This window comes from Takifugu flavidus, chromosome 17 (assembly GCF_003711565.1).
Source record: "Takifugu flavidus isolate HTHZ2018 chromosome 17, ASM371156v2, whole genome shotgun sequence".
In the NCBI taxonomy this organism is placed as follows: domain Eukaryota; kingdom Metazoa; phylum Chordata; class Actinopteri; order Tetraodontiformes; family Tetraodontidae; genus Takifugu; species Takifugu flavidus.
Window position 1 is genome coordinate 5,950,822 of NC_079536.1, and position 15,793 is coordinate 5,966,614.

The 15,793-nt window shown below is 47.2% G+C and overlaps 4 protein-coding genes across 7 annotated transcripts; 2 read left to right on the forward strand and 2 right to left on the reverse strand.

Annotated features, from left to right (window-relative positions):
* Positions 1–14: 14 nt before the first annotated feature.
* Positions 15–9,357, reverse strand: lnx2a (ligand of numb-protein X 2a). Of its 4 annotated transcripts, none has more exons than XM_057012711.1 (11): positions 9,206–9,357; positions 5,698–6,232; positions 3,073–3,302; positions 2,856–2,993; positions 2,546–2,745; positions 2,031–2,450; positions 1,775–1,948; positions 1,499–1,676; positions 1,192–1,417; positions 951–1,109; positions 15–703 (listed from the first exon to the last, which is right to left on the reverse strand). In XM_057012711.1, the coding sequence occupies exons 2-11, from the start codon at positions 6,114–6,116 to the stop codon at positions 568–570; spliced, it is 2,280 nt and encodes a 759-aa protein (XP_056868691.1). In that variant the 5' UTR covers positions 6,117–6,232; positions 9,206–9,357; the 3' UTR covers positions 15–567. The 4 variants fall into 4 exon arrangements, with proteins under 4 accessions (XP_056868691.1, XP_056868690.1, XP_056868693.1 ...); XM_057012710.1 differs by lacking the exon at positions 9,206–9,357 and adding an exon at positions 8,347–8,507; XM_057012713.1 differs by lacking the exon at positions 9,206–9,357 and adding an exon at positions 4,036–4,153 and having other exon boundaries at positions 5,698–5,827.
* Positions 9,026–11,168, forward strand: si:ch211-140b10.6 (protein POLR1D-like). Its single transcript, XM_057012735.1, has 3 exons — positions 9,026–9,188; positions 9,591–9,665; positions 10,327–11,168. Exons 1-3 carry the CDS (start codon positions 9,163–9,165, stop codon positions 10,652–10,654), a joined length of 429 nt encoding a protein of 142 aa, XP_056868715.1. The 5' UTR covers positions 9,026–9,162; the 3' UTR covers positions 10,655–11,168.
* Positions 11,169–11,331: 163 nt separating this feature from the next.
* Positions 11,332–15,005, forward strand: pdx1 (pancreatic and duodenal homeobox 1). The gene is made up of 2 exons (XM_057012731.1): positions 11,332–13,004; positions 14,274–15,005. The coding sequence occupies exons 1-2, from the start codon at positions 12,626–12,628 to the stop codon at positions 14,657–14,659; spliced, it is 765 nt and encodes a 254-aa protein (XP_056868711.1). The 5' UTR covers positions 11,332–12,625; the 3' UTR covers positions 14,660–15,005.
* Positions 13,573–15,791, reverse strand: urad (ureidoimidazoline (2-oxo-4-hydroxy-4-carboxy-5-) decarboxylase). The gene is made up of 2 exons (XM_057012733.1): positions 15,503–15,791; positions 13,573–15,399 (listed from the first exon to the last, which is right to left on the reverse strand). The coding sequence occupies exons 1-2, from the start codon at positions 15,675–15,677 to the stop codon at positions 15,053–15,055; spliced, it is 522 nt and encodes a 173-aa protein (XP_056868713.1). The 5' UTR covers positions 15,678–15,791; the 3' UTR covers positions 13,573–15,052.
* Positions 15,792–15,793: the final 2 nt, after the last annotated feature.

Sequence of the window (15,793 nt, forward strand, 5' to 3'; positions counted from 1 at the left end):
CCTGCAGACGTCAATCCTCTGAAGGAAATGTTTTAATAAACAAACACACATTCACACATGTATAAAATTCCAGCTGTTGTCATGGTGATTAAGCTTAAGGAAGGCTGAGTCCCCCCCGGGGAGAGGCAGGTTACCGATGAGGCCCTTTTCAGCTGGCTGCAGCGCTGGTGTCGCACAAAAAATCTGATTATAGGTTGTTATCCTAGATGACAGAATCACGGGCTAATTTTCTATTGCTACTAGCAATGACGCTGCCGCGACTCCTCCGGGGCACCCTCACCTGTTACCACCGTCCCCAGCATCGTCTCGTGAGGGCGAACGCAGCCATATGATCTCAGCGGCGCAGCGGTGAGGGCAGTCTGTCGAATGACGTGGCACAATCTGGTTCAGTTTCCCGCCTGGCTCGGGGCAGGTTTGGTCCTGCTGGGTATACTACGGCTCCGAATACTTTTGGTCCTGGATTAAGCCTGGTATGGAGTGATGTACGGTAGCGAGTACCAGTTCACTTTGGCCGAGGTCGTTCCTGATATCGAACATTCATCATTGACGTTGAGCGGCGCGACCCGGTTACACCAGGCTGCCGGGCCAGGAGACCACAGTCAGCGCCACGCGGCTGCGCTGCTCCTTCAGCATGGGCACCAGAGCTGAGTGGCTCATCCCCGCTGTCGACAGGCTGTTGACCGCGACGATCATGTCTCCGCACCTGCGGAGATGGTGGTAAACAGAACCCGCCCGCTTAGAGTGAAGTGTCAATCAAATAGATCAATAAGAAATGGACAAAAACTATGAATGGAGGTGGATGTTAAATGGACCACACACAATTAGGCAATTAGTTGAGGGGTAAAAGCAGCTGGAACAGATTATGGTGATATGAAGTCATATTTTCATGCAGTTTATTTACCTTCTAGTCACGCCACTGTTAATATAATCAACAGATGCTCTTCACTCACTTGAGCCGGCCATCGTAGTACGCGGGTGTGCCGAGGACGATGGTCTTGATGAAGAACGCCTGGTTGCTGTGGCTTTCCTCGTAGCCCCCGACGATGCTGAACCCCCAGCTGCCGGGGTGGCTCCGCCGCAGCACGATCTCGTGGCTGCTGTGCAGGTAGCTGCCGCAAAAAGAAAAGAGCTTGTCCAAAAAAAAAAAATCCTCCTGGGTTTATTTGTCTTTTAAAATGTCCCGGGCCTCACCTGGGTAAACCCAACCACATGACCCATGACGGGGACCAGTTGGCGTCGAAGTCGCTGTCATGCGTGTGAGGGAGCAGCTCGTCGTGGTCGTGCTCCTCCACCATGCTGACCTCCAGTACCCGCAGCTGGACTGAGGGCGAGGCGGCGCTGGCCTTCAGCGTGCCCACAGCCTCGCTGTGGCTCAGGTACGTCAGGTCCTGGCCGTTGATGCTCAGCAGGACGTCACCTGAAGGAGAGAGCGGGACCGACGCGTTGATATCGGGGTGAATTTGGTCCCAACGCCGTGAGTCGCGAGGGGGGCGTTTACCTCGTTTGATTCTCCCGTCCCTGGACAGGCAGCCGTGGGGCTGGACGCTGGTCACAAAGATGGGCAGCTCGCCGCTCTTGCTGCCCCGCCCCCCTGCAACAGTCATGCCCAGAGACTCCTGCGGTTCCTTCTTAACAGTGATGTGTTTCTCCTTACAGGTCACGCACTGGGAAAAGTCCTACAGTAGATCCACGCACAGCATCATTAAATAACATGCAATAAAGCGCCCAAAATTGATGTTTATATCCAAAAACACAAAATAACCCGAGTGCTCACTCTGTGGGAGCTGGTGCGGGAGAGGTGGGCGGGGACAGGACTCTGGGAGGAGCTGTGGTTAGGCAGGAAGTGATCAAGGCAGTAAAGGTCTCTGGCGGAGCTTGATTTCGGCGGCACCGGCGGAGTCGGCTTGCTGGGTCGACCGATCAGCAGATGGACTCGCTCGCCGCTGGCCTGGGACGACAAAGACGCTGCGTTTTTGATTTCATGTCTCAGGTGAGAAGAAAAAAAGGATTCCTGGGTTCCAACTCCTCACCTGTATGATCTGGGCCGCCTGTTCGGGGGTCCCGTGCCGTAGGTCCTGCTCATTGACGGCTAAAACACGGTCATTACTTCTCAGCCTGCCATCCTTCGCTGCCAGCCCGCCGTCCAGCAGGTCCAACACGAAGACCCCCGACTCGTCCGTCCGCCGCACCAGCTTGATGCCGAGCTGCTCGGTGGAGTCCCGCTTGTGCAAAGTGATTCTCAGCGTGTTGGGGCTGGACGGGGTGCCCTCGGGGGTGGAGCAGGGGGCGTGGGGCGCAGCCGGAGTGGAGGAGGAGGAGGAGGAGGAGGGGGGCGCACGGGAAGCGCAGCGGCGCTCTCTGAGCACCGTCAGCTGCAGGGTGGTGCAGGGCCGGGCCAGCGTGGAACGGGCAAAACTGTGGGGGACATTACTAATGTCCACATTGTTGACCTGCACACACAAGCACGTTAATTGTAGGAGTTGAGATTCAAAGCCGAGGCATCAGGGGAGTCATCAGATCAAACTGGAAAAAGATCAAAGCTCGCCTGTAATATTTGATCCCCAGCTAGAAGCCTCCCATCTCGGGCAATGACCCCGTCTCTGTACACTTCCTGGATCACGATGTTGATGAGCGGCGTCTCGTTTCCGCCAACAATGCTAATGCCCAGTTCAACATACGGGTTGGCCCGGTGCACCTCGATGGCCGTAATCTCCCCCTCGGGGAGCGAGGGCAGCTTCACACAGCCTTAACGAGCACACGGATGCATTTAGACCTTTCTCCATGCAACTCGTTCCAGCCTCACAAAAATGTGACCCGACACTATAAATCGGACCGTTTTATCAGTCACGCCATACCTTCTTCAGCGGAGAGAGGAGGCGACTCCGGGCAGTCCCACCCCGAGGAGGTGGAGCTGACAGAGCGGAGGAGGTGGATGCAGGGATTACTGAGGGGCCGCTTCACCCTGGGGACCACGCATTCCAAACCGACCACACCTAAAGATGGGAGGAGACAGAGACTGACTCTTGGACAGACCCGCCGTGACCTTTACTAACGACCCTTGACTCCACCCACTGTCTTCCTCTGTGCTCTCCTCAAAGGCGGGGTTGTCCAGGCCGGCATCCCGTGTCCACACGGGCCCATTGCTGTTGCTAAGCCTGGAGGGCGGTGATGGCGTGTTGTCCCTCAGGACCGTCTGCGGGGAACCGGGCGACCTGGGGGGGCTGGTCACCATCGCTCGCTCGTCCCCACTCTCGCCTCGGGAACCGTCCACGCTTGCCTGCTGACACCGCATCCCGGGACACCTTTCCATCACGAAACAGGCGTTCATTAGCATCGCTAGCGCAATACTGTAATCATGCTATTAGTGCAATTAATGTGTTCTTTGGAGAACAAAAATACCAAGCTGTGACCACCCAAGGCCACAAAGCCTCAATACCTATTATTAAAATGACTTTTATCATAATGACCTTGCTATTTTTACTGGACAAAGGAAGTCACTGAATGGATAACACGGTATTATATAGGCCAGTCCCAAAAGAGTTCAGCTGCAAATCTGATGGAGACAATTATATCAAGTCTGGCCCATAAATAGAAACTCCTCAGTGGAAAATAATTAAAAATACACACAGACAGAGACCCTAAATGGATCAACGTAGTCTCAGCCTTACTTGACTCTAAAGTATTTACTGAAAGTGGCAGCGACAGAAAGAGCAGGCTTAATTATTTAAATGCTTCTGAAAGGGGGGGGAAATTACCGTGGGTGACAGATAGCGCTGCCCCCGCCTTGACTGGTGTGGCAAAATGCGAACTGACATTGAAGTAGGATGATATCGCACTCTTGCCTGTCATTTCCATTTCAATCTTTAAGCCATGTTGACCCATAGTTAAATCAGCATAAATCATAAACCACTTTGGTTCTGCGAATATCTTGGGTGGAATGTTAGTGGAGGTAAAACCCACAGCTCAGAGGTTTAATCTGCATTCACGACTGTCACGTTGGAAGTGAAGGTAGCCCAGTTTAAACTTTATAGCCACCTTTCCGCGTCTTTCCGAGATGACCTGGTCTTGTCAGGGATGTGTCCCACTGCTGATGTGATGGACATCGACATGATGTAGCGTTCAAATGGGCTGCAGCGGCAGAAAATCCCTGAATCTGGAGGACAACTGAAGCTGAGGATTCAGAATCTTTCCATCTTTTCTTGGATGTGCCTGGATGTAATATCCAAATAAATGAAAATTCTTCCCTCACTAATGAAGAATATTACCTTTGTGAGTTTTAATAAGGACTATTGAATGCCCTTCCTTATTTTAATCTGATAAAAGTTGTGCTGTGTAATCGGTAATTAGTTTCTACCTTTAATATTTGCCGAGCTAAAATGAAATTACCATTTATATCTGACAGTTCTTTTGAAGCTATTGTTCCACTACATCTATCTCAACTGTTATCCTGTGATTATCACTTTTCTTTTTTTTTCCTGTATTAGGATTGCTTTAAAGGGGATCCTACAAAAGCAGCTAAATCAGAAAGGCTTTAAACAGCCTGTTAGCATTAGCCTGATAGCATGAGCTTGTTAAAGACTTAGCGGAGGTGTTAGAGGTCACGGGATATCCTAGTGCAAATGCATCCAACCACATATGTGTTGTAAAAAAGCATGTAACATACAACTAGCATGTCATTAAAGATGTTTGCAAATTGGATTACTTCTTAGAATGTGTCTGCTCATCTCTGGGCTACATTAATACATTTATAGCATGTACTCAGCAAATGTTTTTAACAGATAAGAGATTATTCTTGCACTCCCACACCAATGTTGAAGTTCTCCCACATGCAACATTTATGCCGCTTCCATCTATGGAACGCAACCTGGTTCCCCTATGGCAGCTCTGATAGACGGAAAAGGGGGAAGAAAAGGCTACATCCTGCATTTCAAGGCAAGGCGTGGCAGCGGCAACAGCAGAGCCTGAGTCAGAAGTTAGAAATGAGAGGCAGCCGGATGGAACCGGACTGAAGATGCTGCACTGCCCAGCCAAGACACACTGACTTCACGTCCCGCATTTGACTCACCACAGGCCAGGGTTGCCCTTGGCTGTTTCGCAGAAGAAATGGTTGAAAAGGTCTCTGGTGTTGAAGTTGCTCAGCATGATTGCAGAATGAGAACATAGAGCTCCTGGCCTGCCAACCCATGACTGCAGTAGGGAACCACTAATCCCCTGTCACATGACCTGCAGCCCAATAATCCCCTCAGGGTCTCATTGCACCTGGTCCAAATGGGCCAAAAGCCAACGTGTATGGATGGAAGCCCCAGACGCTGTGGACTGGACCACTAATAAGTCACTGAATTGGTTTCCTCAGATTTGCTTCCAATCATCCATCCAAAACTGTGATTTTAGACCGTATAAACCTGTGAGTCAGCGCTGCAAAGCCAATACGTAAGTTAAATGAGCAACTCAGCTTGCCTCCGTCCAAATGTTTTACTGAAATCACAACTTCTTAAGATCCTGATATCCCTTTTCTGCTGATCGGCTTATCATTTAATTGACTAATCATTTCAGCTCAGTGGCAACTAATTAACTTCCCGCTATCAGTCGAGTACAGCTGCACGAAACGCCGGGTCTCATGCGCTGAACTCTATCAGTGAGCACGTGCGCTCGCAGCTGGGAAAGGACTTTACGACATCTGCCTCAAAGCTTCATTACCTGTGCTTGAGGTGTGCCTCCAGGTCACACCGAGGCATGCTGAGAGAGCAGAGCGGAGTCAAAGGGCAGGAGACCGACAGCTTGTCCAGCAGCTTGTTCACCAGTATGCTGGATCTGCGGCATGCCTGCAGCTGCAGCCGCGTCCTGTCCAGGGGACAGAAGTCCCTCTCCTGGAGGAAGCTTCGCAGGCAGCGGGCGCAGAAGGTGTGCCCGCACGGCGTGTCCAGCGGCTGCACCAGCGGCTGCAGGCAGATGTGGCACACCAGGTCGTCGTCCACCTCCAGGCGGTAGTTGTAAAGATGGTTCTCCCAACCGCGGTGGATCTGGCCACACTCGGGACACAGGGCCTCCGTTGCTGGCTCCACCGGGCCCACCTCGCAGCCCGGGCTGCCCATCACCACCGCTTCGATGCAACTCATCTTTGGCACAAACGACTCCGGCAAAGCAGAACACACGCTACGATCCCATAAGCTCCACAGTGCGATGATAGCGTTGGAGAGAACAGCTGCCCCCCAGTGGCTGATGGCACATCACGCTGCGGGTCAGAGGGCAAAGCAAGAGGGTTAAACAGCTGTTTCGGAAAAACAACAAGCGTCTGATTATGGACTCGTGCATTTATTCATGTGGCAAATGCTTTGTTCACGTGTACCACGTGGCTGAGAGAGAGCGGCTCCAGAGTGACGCCGAGTGCTAGTCTGTGTGTGCGTGCGGGTGTGTGTGTGTTGAGATTATGTATTGCTTCTCCTGTCCACTAATCTGACAGTATAATCTCTCTTTTGCTCTCGCCTGCCGCAATCTTTCAATTCCACAGAGAGGGAATTATCTGGGATTGAGGCAGAGAGAGGACACAGATCAGAGGAAGTGGGATTGGGAGAGCAGCAGAGAGGGAGAGCAAAGAAAGTGAGAGAGAGAATAGGAACAGAGTCAGGATGAAGAAAGGGATACAGAAGAAGTCTTTTATTATTTTAGTTATTTATATCTTGATGGAAAGGATGGCCAGATTACAATCCTAAAATCTTCAACAGACAAGACAGGAGAGAATGGGCTCGGAGAGGCAAATAACGAGAAATAAGAAGTGGAAATTCCTAACATTCCTCACAGCTAACTTGATATTTCTGGCTCAAGCCATGTACAGTAGATGCCTTCACTTTCTTCCACACCAGAACAAGAACATGCCTGAAGCAAAGTCTTGAAATGTAGCACTCGGTCGAGGGGAGCGAGTCCCCAGAGTATTTGCTCACTGATCGTTTCTAAGGCGTTTTGCTTCAAGAGCTTCAGATGCTGTGTTCCACCAGCTTTCTGTGCTTCAGATGCTGCTCAGTGGACAGCAGAGGGCATGCCTGAGCATACAGCAGGCCAGCCAAGCCACAGTGACTACCTGCCTCTGTTCCAGTGGGGGTTGGCTCCTGTCTCCATGGCGACCTGGAGGCAGCTCTGTTTAGTGGGGCTTGACATTCAGAGAGGAGCTGGAAAAGGATGCACGGGAGCCACGCAGCAGATGCACTTGCCTCAGTGGGATACTCATCCTCTGCGGTACAGCCTGCAAGCCTGTCAGACAGCATGGCTGACGATAAGACTCCCACTGGCTCTTTTTTTTCACACCCTGTCTCTGCAGCTACCCTCTCTGTGGCAGTCTGACTCTCCTGTGACTGGTAGTTACTTCTTGGAGCCTACTTTTAAATACGTGCTCCTGTTTGTGTGTGAGTGGATGCCTCTGTCTCTATCCCGCAGCTGGACATGAATTAATCATAAGGACACAAGGCTTCTCTGTTCTTATAACAAAGCTGTGACATCACCATATCACACACTCCTGTCTCACAGACAAGCTATACAACCATGCACACTGGTTTAATGGTACGAGAGCCAGTGATTATTGCATATCAATAATTAAAATGTTCAGCAGTAAGGGCCCCTGACACATTCCTTTGCACGTGTCATATGAGTGTGTGCATATGTGTGTGTGTGTGTGTGTAAATAAGTGAGTGAGAGACAGACAGAAAGAGAGAGTCCAAGGCCATGGTGGTATTGTCATAATGTTGCTTTTTATATTTAGAAATATGTCTTGACCCTGCACCTGTCTCTGTTCATTTGTGTTTTAAGGCATGGAAATCTAGTTCTGACACCAGACAGTCCAGAGATGATATTGCATGATATTTTCAAATAAGATGCGATGTTTAAGGCTACAGATTTAAAATCTCCGGTCCTATTGGATTAGCCCACATTTCCATAAACCCATCTTTTAGCTTGAAAAAAATATATATCAGTAGTTGTGGATTTTGACTTGCAAAAACAGGCCTGCTGCTGTTCTGATGGGTCTATTGTGGCAGCCTCTTTTCCTACAGCAGACATATATGCAATGATAATAACAAAAACTAACGTTGCTGCTAATGATTCCCATAATCCCCCTGCCTTAATTTAGCTTGCCAACACATCCATTGAAATGCAGTCATCTATAGATTCAATAACAATAACGACAATGATCTTAACAACGATGATAATAATATTAAATCATTGCACCCATCTGTCTGACTTCATCCCTCCCTCCCAGATGACATAGATGAAGCGACAATGGCAATATCAGTGAAAAGCCATCCATCCACACACTGCCACCGTGCATGCAGCCACCGGATCATACCGATCTAACATTACCTATTCCGGATGCTTCTCCGCGCCGTGCACTCCGGCCCCAAAAGGGGGATGGTTATTAGCTGCGGGACCTCAATCACGCATTCACCGCAACGGTCCGTTCCGCAAACCCGCACAAAAACGCCCCCGTGCCTTTGGCGATCGGGGCCACGCCCACTGTTGTCCGTCAACGCGGCGGGGCGGATCCTCTGGCTGTCAATCCATCGCTGAATCAGAGGTGGCTTATAAATCGCCCGTCCTTAAATATTTTTGAGGGGTTTTTTTTCATATAAAATGTCTCTGATGAAACATGAGTAACTTTATAAGAATGCCTAGTAGAGTGTAATTGTTTTTGTAAGCAGTCGCCATTTTTGTTATTGTTTATTGTATGTGCTTAAAAGAACATTATATGCTCATTTTTGCAGTTTTTACCAACTTATTTTTTCTCTACACGGTGGATTAGATTACATTTATTTGCCAATTTGGTATGACTAATATGTAAGTAATAAGCAGTTAAATGAAATAATCTAAAACGGCTTATCTGTTGCCACGAAAATGCTAAAACTCAAATTTTCTTGTCGCTTTATATTGACCAGCAATTTTGATAAGCATAAATCTTGCAGATATGATTTTAAAAGCAGCTGTTATTTTATGTATTTGCTCTACTGCCACACTGGGGTCGTGGCGATCAGGCACTGCAAAGGACAACCAAATCCACAGGGTCCTTTGTACAAGGGCCTTGCATTTCAGTAAACAGAAAAAAAGATGTCCTGATAATCTTACAACCTTCGAGTTTAGCCGAAATAATTGCTTCGCCAGTGGAAAACTGACCACTACGCGATGGCAGAGGATAATGAACTGGAGAAGTATGTACCAACTGTACCTTGTTTTGGATCAAAAACGTGCGCAAGAAAGGCCCGAGTGCCCGCGGTGCTCTCCCCAAACGCTCGTTCTTCGGCGTGCGACTTATTTTTAGCAGGCAGCTGCTCTATTTAAGATATTGTACAGCAAGTGTGAGACTGCGAGCCTGTCGGATCTATTATGAAACAGTCGGTGGCGTGTGTGGCGAAAGGTCGGCTATTTTTTATTTTTTTTTTAACTGTGATCGCTGATTCAGCAGCTCGGGTCAAACGAGGACACTCGCTGTCTCTCAGTTACCTATAATGAGAGACTGTATCATTCGGGGTTCTCTCCCTTCATTAAGTGATTCATTTTTTGTCCTCAACTGTCCCCCCAGCCACATGATTAATGCTCATTTGTCCACGCAGGCGCGCCATAGAGGAGCTGCTGAAGGAGACCGACAGAGCTCGGATGAGAGCTGAGACCATGGGGCCGACAGGATGGTGAGCACTGTCTGCTGTCACTGTTCACATCACATGTGGGGCAATCATGGAGATCTGAGAAAGATGCAGGTTTGATCTACAGCACATGGTTTCTGATCTTAGATTTAACGTGCAACATTCAACTCCTCACTCCTTTAAAGCAAACTTATGGCTTAAACGTTATCAGAATTTGTGGACCAATTGTTGTTGAATAACAATTCAATCTCATAGAATTTATTAATTCCATAAATTTATGTATATTTATGGCATGCTATTGAATCAAGGTGCTAAATTATGTTTTATGTTGCAGTTATCTGCTTTGGTAAAGTAACTACCTTTTTCTTTATGCTTGACAGTTTTTTTATACTAATAATTTTCTAAACTTCTGATTAGTTAATATTTCCCTTGAAATTCAAGATGGCTTTTAAGGTTAAGAATTTTAAGAACGATCAAAATGATTTGTTGTCAAAATTACATTACAAATATTACATATTACAAATTATTACAGTTATAAAATTCTATTTAAATGTTCCAAGATATATAGGGGATGTTTTCTTAGCGACAGAGGAGCCCTTGACTGTGGAATTAGGATCTCCATAGCAACTTTTGACTTATAGTTTATGTAATGTTAAAATGCAGATTGTGTCTTGTTGCTGAAATACTGTGGTCCCTCCTCTGGCAGGTTGAAATGTCCACTCCAGAGCACCAACAAGCGCTTCCTCCTCAATACTTTGCGCCCTACAGGCACGCAGAAACACACCGCTGAGACTGTGGATGATCCCGCCGCCTCTAGGCGGCGCTCAAGAAGCAATTCCCTGGACAGAAAACGCGACCGCAGCAGGTCACCTTTCAGAGATCACACAAGCAAAGGGGGGAACACTGATCATAAACACCATCAGAGGGACAGCTGTAATAACAAAGATAAGAGGCGGGATGGAGACAGAGAAAGGAGTTACAGGCACAAAGACAACAGAGAGTGGAGACATGGGAGGGACAAAGCCAAAGACTGAATAAAAAATGTCCAGAAGAGGAACACTGCTTCTTTTACAAGGACCACTCCTTCTATAGGGAGACGGATAGGACAGTGTGCAAAATGCTTTCTGGGCAGCTAACACGCCGAGAGACATGATTTATGTGACTGGTTTAAAAAAAGTAACACTTATTCAGTCATGATGTGAGGCTTTTGTATTTTTGTGATTTGTTCACGTAAGTCAGCTCCTTTAATATTGATGCCTGCAGCTGGAGATGAACATTTACAAAAAAAGGAAACATTTTTCATTCCACTATCATTTGAGATAGGAATTTATATAAATCTGTTAAAGTTGCAGTGAAGGTTAGATATCAATTACAATGTCATTACAGTTTCTCTGTATCTACAGCGGGGGGGTCATAGTGTTTACATAAGCCGCGCTGCTGTCGCCAGTGGGTAAGCACAGTTTATCACCTGTCTAAGTTTTTTTTTTGACATGTCTGTACTGGTTATCATAAATACTTCTCTGTGTCAAAGGGAGACATGGAAACTGAGCTTGCCCTCAAAATCATTATTTCATAATAACGGTGTAATGACTGATTCAGCTGCTTATTTCTGTGGTTTACATGAGTCACGGAGGTTCGAGCACAACAGATGGATATTTGCTCAGGCGTTGAAAACGTACAGCTGTTTATGTCTTTCCCAGCCATGTGGCACCTCTTAAAGCTCACAGGTTTTATTGTCCCACGGCTTCTAAAAAGGCTGCGGGTTTAATATAGATGCAAACTTTAAGATGCTTTACTTCCCCCTTGCGCCATTACAAAAAAAATTCCTCGTCTACTATGACGATTAAAATGCGTTTAACGCTCTTCATGCCTCATAAATCACATTGCGCAGGGGTCACCACAGTGGAGCGCAACCTCAGGTTAACCGTTTCCTTCCTTTTTGAAAGAATGATCATATATAAACACCATTAAAGCCGTGGTGCGGCTGGTGATAGCGACAGAATTGGTTTACTCGAACTTTATTGCGTCGCTGAGTGCCCCATTAAGATATAGTGGAAAGTGCTTTAATTGCCTTTGAAGAATTCAGCGCAAATAGTGCATGTGATGGTACACATTGTGAAGGCAAAAGCCTGTGATACAATTTATATAGGTCTGTAAACCGCCCTTATGGCGCTCAGACTGTTGGATAAATCCTCGAGGTGAGCGCTCATGTTGCGGGAATCAGGCGCACCGCTTAATTGGGTTCTCTTCCCGCACTCCAGCCTTAATTGATTTACCGCGAGAGCAGTTTAATGGAGCGGACACGCACCTGCTAATGGCCTGCAAACACAGGGAGAGTGCTGCGAGCGACGCGGCTCTGTTTGCCGTCACCGAGGGGCCTTCGCGCTGGGACCCCCGCGAGGGTGTTATAATTGTGTTAAATGATGCAGTTGGAGACGCGTAATGGGTACTTTTAAAAAATCAGAAAAGTAAAGGTACATGCAGAACCTTTAGGAGATGCCATGCTTGTTCCCATGACAACAACCGCTCCACGCAGGACTCTTTTCTGGCAGATCGAGCAATGTTTGCATCCCGTACCTGTCGATTTAGCAGGTGTGTGGAGTTATATGCGTATGAATTGTGAGAACAGTTGCACATGTTTCTATCTTTTAACAAATTGAAACATTCTGTACGCGCGTGTGGACAAGGCTTCCCGGACTCACCTGCTCACCTGTCAGTTTCTACTCAGCCGGCAAACACAGGTGGGTGCCAGGTAAACGTCGCGGTATTTACAGATTGGCATTGATTTACTGAAAGCTGCAGAATATCCTGGAAACTGCAGCCATATGTCGGTGGTTTTGAAAGAGCGCTTAAGCCAATGGCTTTGACGCTGCGCGGTCACATGGCGGCCGAGTGACACACCTGTACGGAGCAGGAGGCCTCGCACTTGCGTGAGGGGACAGGTGGGACAGAAGGTCCACTCAGAGGCAGGGAGCAGGTGCTGCGTGTGCGGCTCCTCGGGAGACATGAATCGGGAAGAACACTATTACCCTGCTCAGGTTTTTAAAGACTCCTGTGCGTACCAGAGATCTCAGGCGGAGGACTACAGTCACAGTCCGCCACCGTGCCTCTACATGAGCAGGCAGGTTCACTCGGTCTACACACCTCCGACCATGGGAGCTTTGGAACAGACCAACCTTTCTGATATCGTCCCGTCTTACTCTCTACCCATGCGGGAGGATCCAAGCGCGGCTCAACTTCATCACCCTCTGGGCCTGCAGCAGCAGCATGTACCCCCGGCTGCAGGGTACTCTGACACGGGGGAGCAGAGCAGATATACCCTTCCTTTTCCCTGGATGAAAACCACCAAATCTCACTCACACACCTGGAAAGGACAGTGGACAGGTAATTTTTCCTATAACTGAGCTTCCTAAACGAGATAATATGCAGCTTCTAATATCAATTCATTATTTAAATTTGATTAATAAGAGATTTGAGGCCTGGCACTATGTTCTTAAGATAAAACTGTGTTCCAATTTACCTTGTAAATTATTTGACTGTAATTATTAAGTAGTATTGTGTAAGAAATAGAAATGTATTGATATGTAATAAATATTTAATCTATTTAAACGTTCAACATACCCAGGTTTATTTTATGCAGGCTTGTTAAATGTTTGTTTTTTTAATTACTGGATTCCTAAACTGCAATACTGATTTGTGCTGCAGTTTCGGGGTTTTGAGTTTTTTCCATGCTCTTTGGTGCCAAATGTGATTTGGTTTGCTGTTGGTACAGTACACATGTTGTTACTGGCACTAAACTTCAAAATTACAAGAAGCAACTTTTTGTTTCAGATATGGAATTCAGTGGCCCAAGGGTCAAAGCTGCTAACATGCTAGTGGGTGATAAAGCGTATAATACATGCTTTAAATTTTAGCAAAATTAAAAATCAAACAAACAAACAAAAACTTCATCTTAGTTTTAATTTCCCCTTTATTTTGATTTAATGCATACATTTGAAAGAGGACATATTTGCAATACATTGCAGTGTCTAGATGTAAGAAATTTGAAATAACACTGGGCCTATAGGCTCATGTTATTCTCTTTTTTAATGCTTTTTGTTTCTGACTAACTTATTGTCAGCAGTAAGTACTGAATCTTACATTGATCATGTTTTTCCTCAGAATATCGGGGCTCCTGAGGTAGATTAATCCTCTGGTGTGAGAATAGACTTGTGAAAAAAGGACTTTGTCCGCTGGTCTCACTTTATCAGTAATAACTATTATTTACAGAGATCACACCTGGATTTTAACCAGTTTATTCTTGTACTTTTATGGTGAACAATAACTTTAAAAAAAATCATACATTGACACTAGGCTGCATAAAAACCTTTCAATTACTGCACAACAGTTTGCTTACAGACTGATTTTTCACATTTACTTCAATTTTAATCGAAATATTTCCTTTTAAATGCTCCGTAGTGTTCAAATTTGGGGATTATACATTTCAATTAAATCGTCAATTTTTATGCCTTTTAAATGAGGGTAAAGAAATGGCTCAACCCATATTTCATACAGGTTTATGATGGAGTCATATTATTATCATTATTATTACCTAAACACAACCACATAAATGCCATAATTTGATGAGGAAACTGTTTTCTTATTCTTATTTAGGTTCCTACGTGATGGCGGAAACAGAGGAAAACAAACGCACGAGGACAGCCTACACGCGCGCGCAGCTGCTCGAGCTCGAGAAGGAGTTCCTCTTCAACCGCTACATCTCGAGACCGCGGCGCGTGGAGCTCGCGCTGACCCTGAGCCTGACAGAGCGCCACATTAAGATCTGGTTCCAGAATCGACGCATGAAGTGGAAGAAAGAGGAGGACCGCCGGAGGGTGAGGGGCACCGAGCCGGACCAGGACTCCTCCATCACCTCCGGAGACCAGGCGGACGTGGCCGCCGGGGTCACTTCCACAAACGGACCCCAAACCGCAACACCCCCCGTGTCGCCCCTCCGCGGTCACTCTCTCTCCGTCCCGAGGTCTCAGGAGCCCGCCTAGACCCCGCAGAGGGGTGGAAACGGACGGGGACGCCGTCTTTCTCAGCACTATCAAAACCAGGGCGGATTTATTAGGAACCAAACCAGACAAGAGTTCAATCTACCCGCCAGTTTTGGCCGATTTAATGGTTTCACGGACCGAACTTGGATCCACTTTAACACGCATTATTTAACTTTTTCATTATCATCCCCAAACAAATTTCTCAAAGACAGTTTTTTCCCCTTTTGTCATGCAATGGCCGTTTACAATATCTAATAGTCCATAGTGTCAATGTACACTTGTACATATATGAGCTTTAATCTTCATTGTAAAATCCTAACTGTAATAAATTAATCAGCAAATATAAGATTGTGTGAACATTTACAAATTAAACCGGTTTAACCGTTTTTGAGTTTATAACCTGGGTGTGTCTACCAAAATGATACTGTGGAGACGCAGGCTGGAGATCTTCTTCACCTCCTCGATGCCACGCAGGGTCTCCAGTGCGGGTTCATTCTGGCAGCGCTCCGTCATCTGGTGCAATATGGTCGCCTTGTCGTTCATCCGTGCGCAGATGACAAACGGGAACCCGAAACGCTGCTTATACTCATCATTGAGCCGCTCCATGCGGGACGCTTCCTCGGATCCGAGCGCGTCCAGCCCGGCCGCTACCTGCTCTACGCGGGACTCCTGCGTCAAGGTGCCGCGCTGGAGGTCCCTGCCCGCCAGGTCCGGGTGACACCTAAGGAGCCCCTCTTTACCTGTGCACCAACACACAAAAAAAGGATTTTGTGGTATCAAGTGCAATGGTGTTTACACCAGACATCCTTGGAAAAAGCCAATTCAAATGCAAAAAATGTGTACCTGATTGTGGAAGATGATCGATAAAGTCGTTGATCGCTTTCTCCAGCGCAGTAAAACTCCCAAAAGGACGTTGCGACCACACAGTGGCCGCCACTATGGGGCATTTTTCCACCAAATTGCCAAAAATGTTCACAAATTCCTCAAAAGAGAGGTCGTTCACTGCTCTGATGTCCATATTCCGAGGTGGCCACGCAATATAGGGCGACGTTTGTAAAAGTTGCTGCAGAGGTTCGTGTCAGTCAGAAGAACCTGTAGCCTTGTCTGTCAAACACACACTCACGCACGCACACA

Coding starts and splice junctions, on each gene's coding strand:
- lnx2a (XM_057012711.1), bottom strand. CDS start 6,116: ATGAGTTGCATCGAAGCGGTGGTGATGGGCAGCCCGGGCTGCGAGGTG. Junction 1,949..2,030: donor AGGCGGCCCAGATCATACAG/GTGAGGAGTTGG, acceptor TTGTCGTCCCAG/GCCAGCGGCGAGCGAGTCCA. Junction 1,677..1,774: donor CCCGCACCAGCTCCCACAGA/GTGAGCACTCGG, acceptor GATCTACTGTAG/GACTTTTCCCAGTGCGTGAC.
- si:ch211-140b10.6 (XM_057012735.1), top strand. CDS start 9,163: ATGGCAGAGGATAATGAACTGGAGAA. Junction 9,189..9,590: donor GAGGATAATGAACTGGAGAA/GTATGTACCAAC, acceptor TTGTCCACGCAG/GCGCGCCATAGAGGAGCTGC. Junction 9,666..10,326: donor ACCATGGGGCCGACAGGATG/GTGAGCACTGTC, acceptor CTCCTCTGGCAG/GTTGAAATGTCCACTCCAGA.
- pdx1 (XM_057012731.1), top strand. CDS start 12,626: ATGAATCGGGAAGAACACTATTACCCTGCTCAGGTTTTTAAAGACTCC. Junction 13,005..14,273: donor CTGGAAAGGACAGTGGACAG/GTAATTTTTCCT, acceptor ATTCTTATTTAG/GTTCCTACGTGATGGCGGAA.
- urad (XM_057012733.1), bottom strand. CDS start 15,677: ATGGACATCAGAGCAGTGAACGACCTCTCTTTTGAGGAATTTGTGAAC. Junction 15,400..15,502: donor CGATCATCTTCCACAATCAG/GTACACATTTTT, acceptor GTTGGTGCACAG/GTAAAGAGGGGCTCCTTAGG.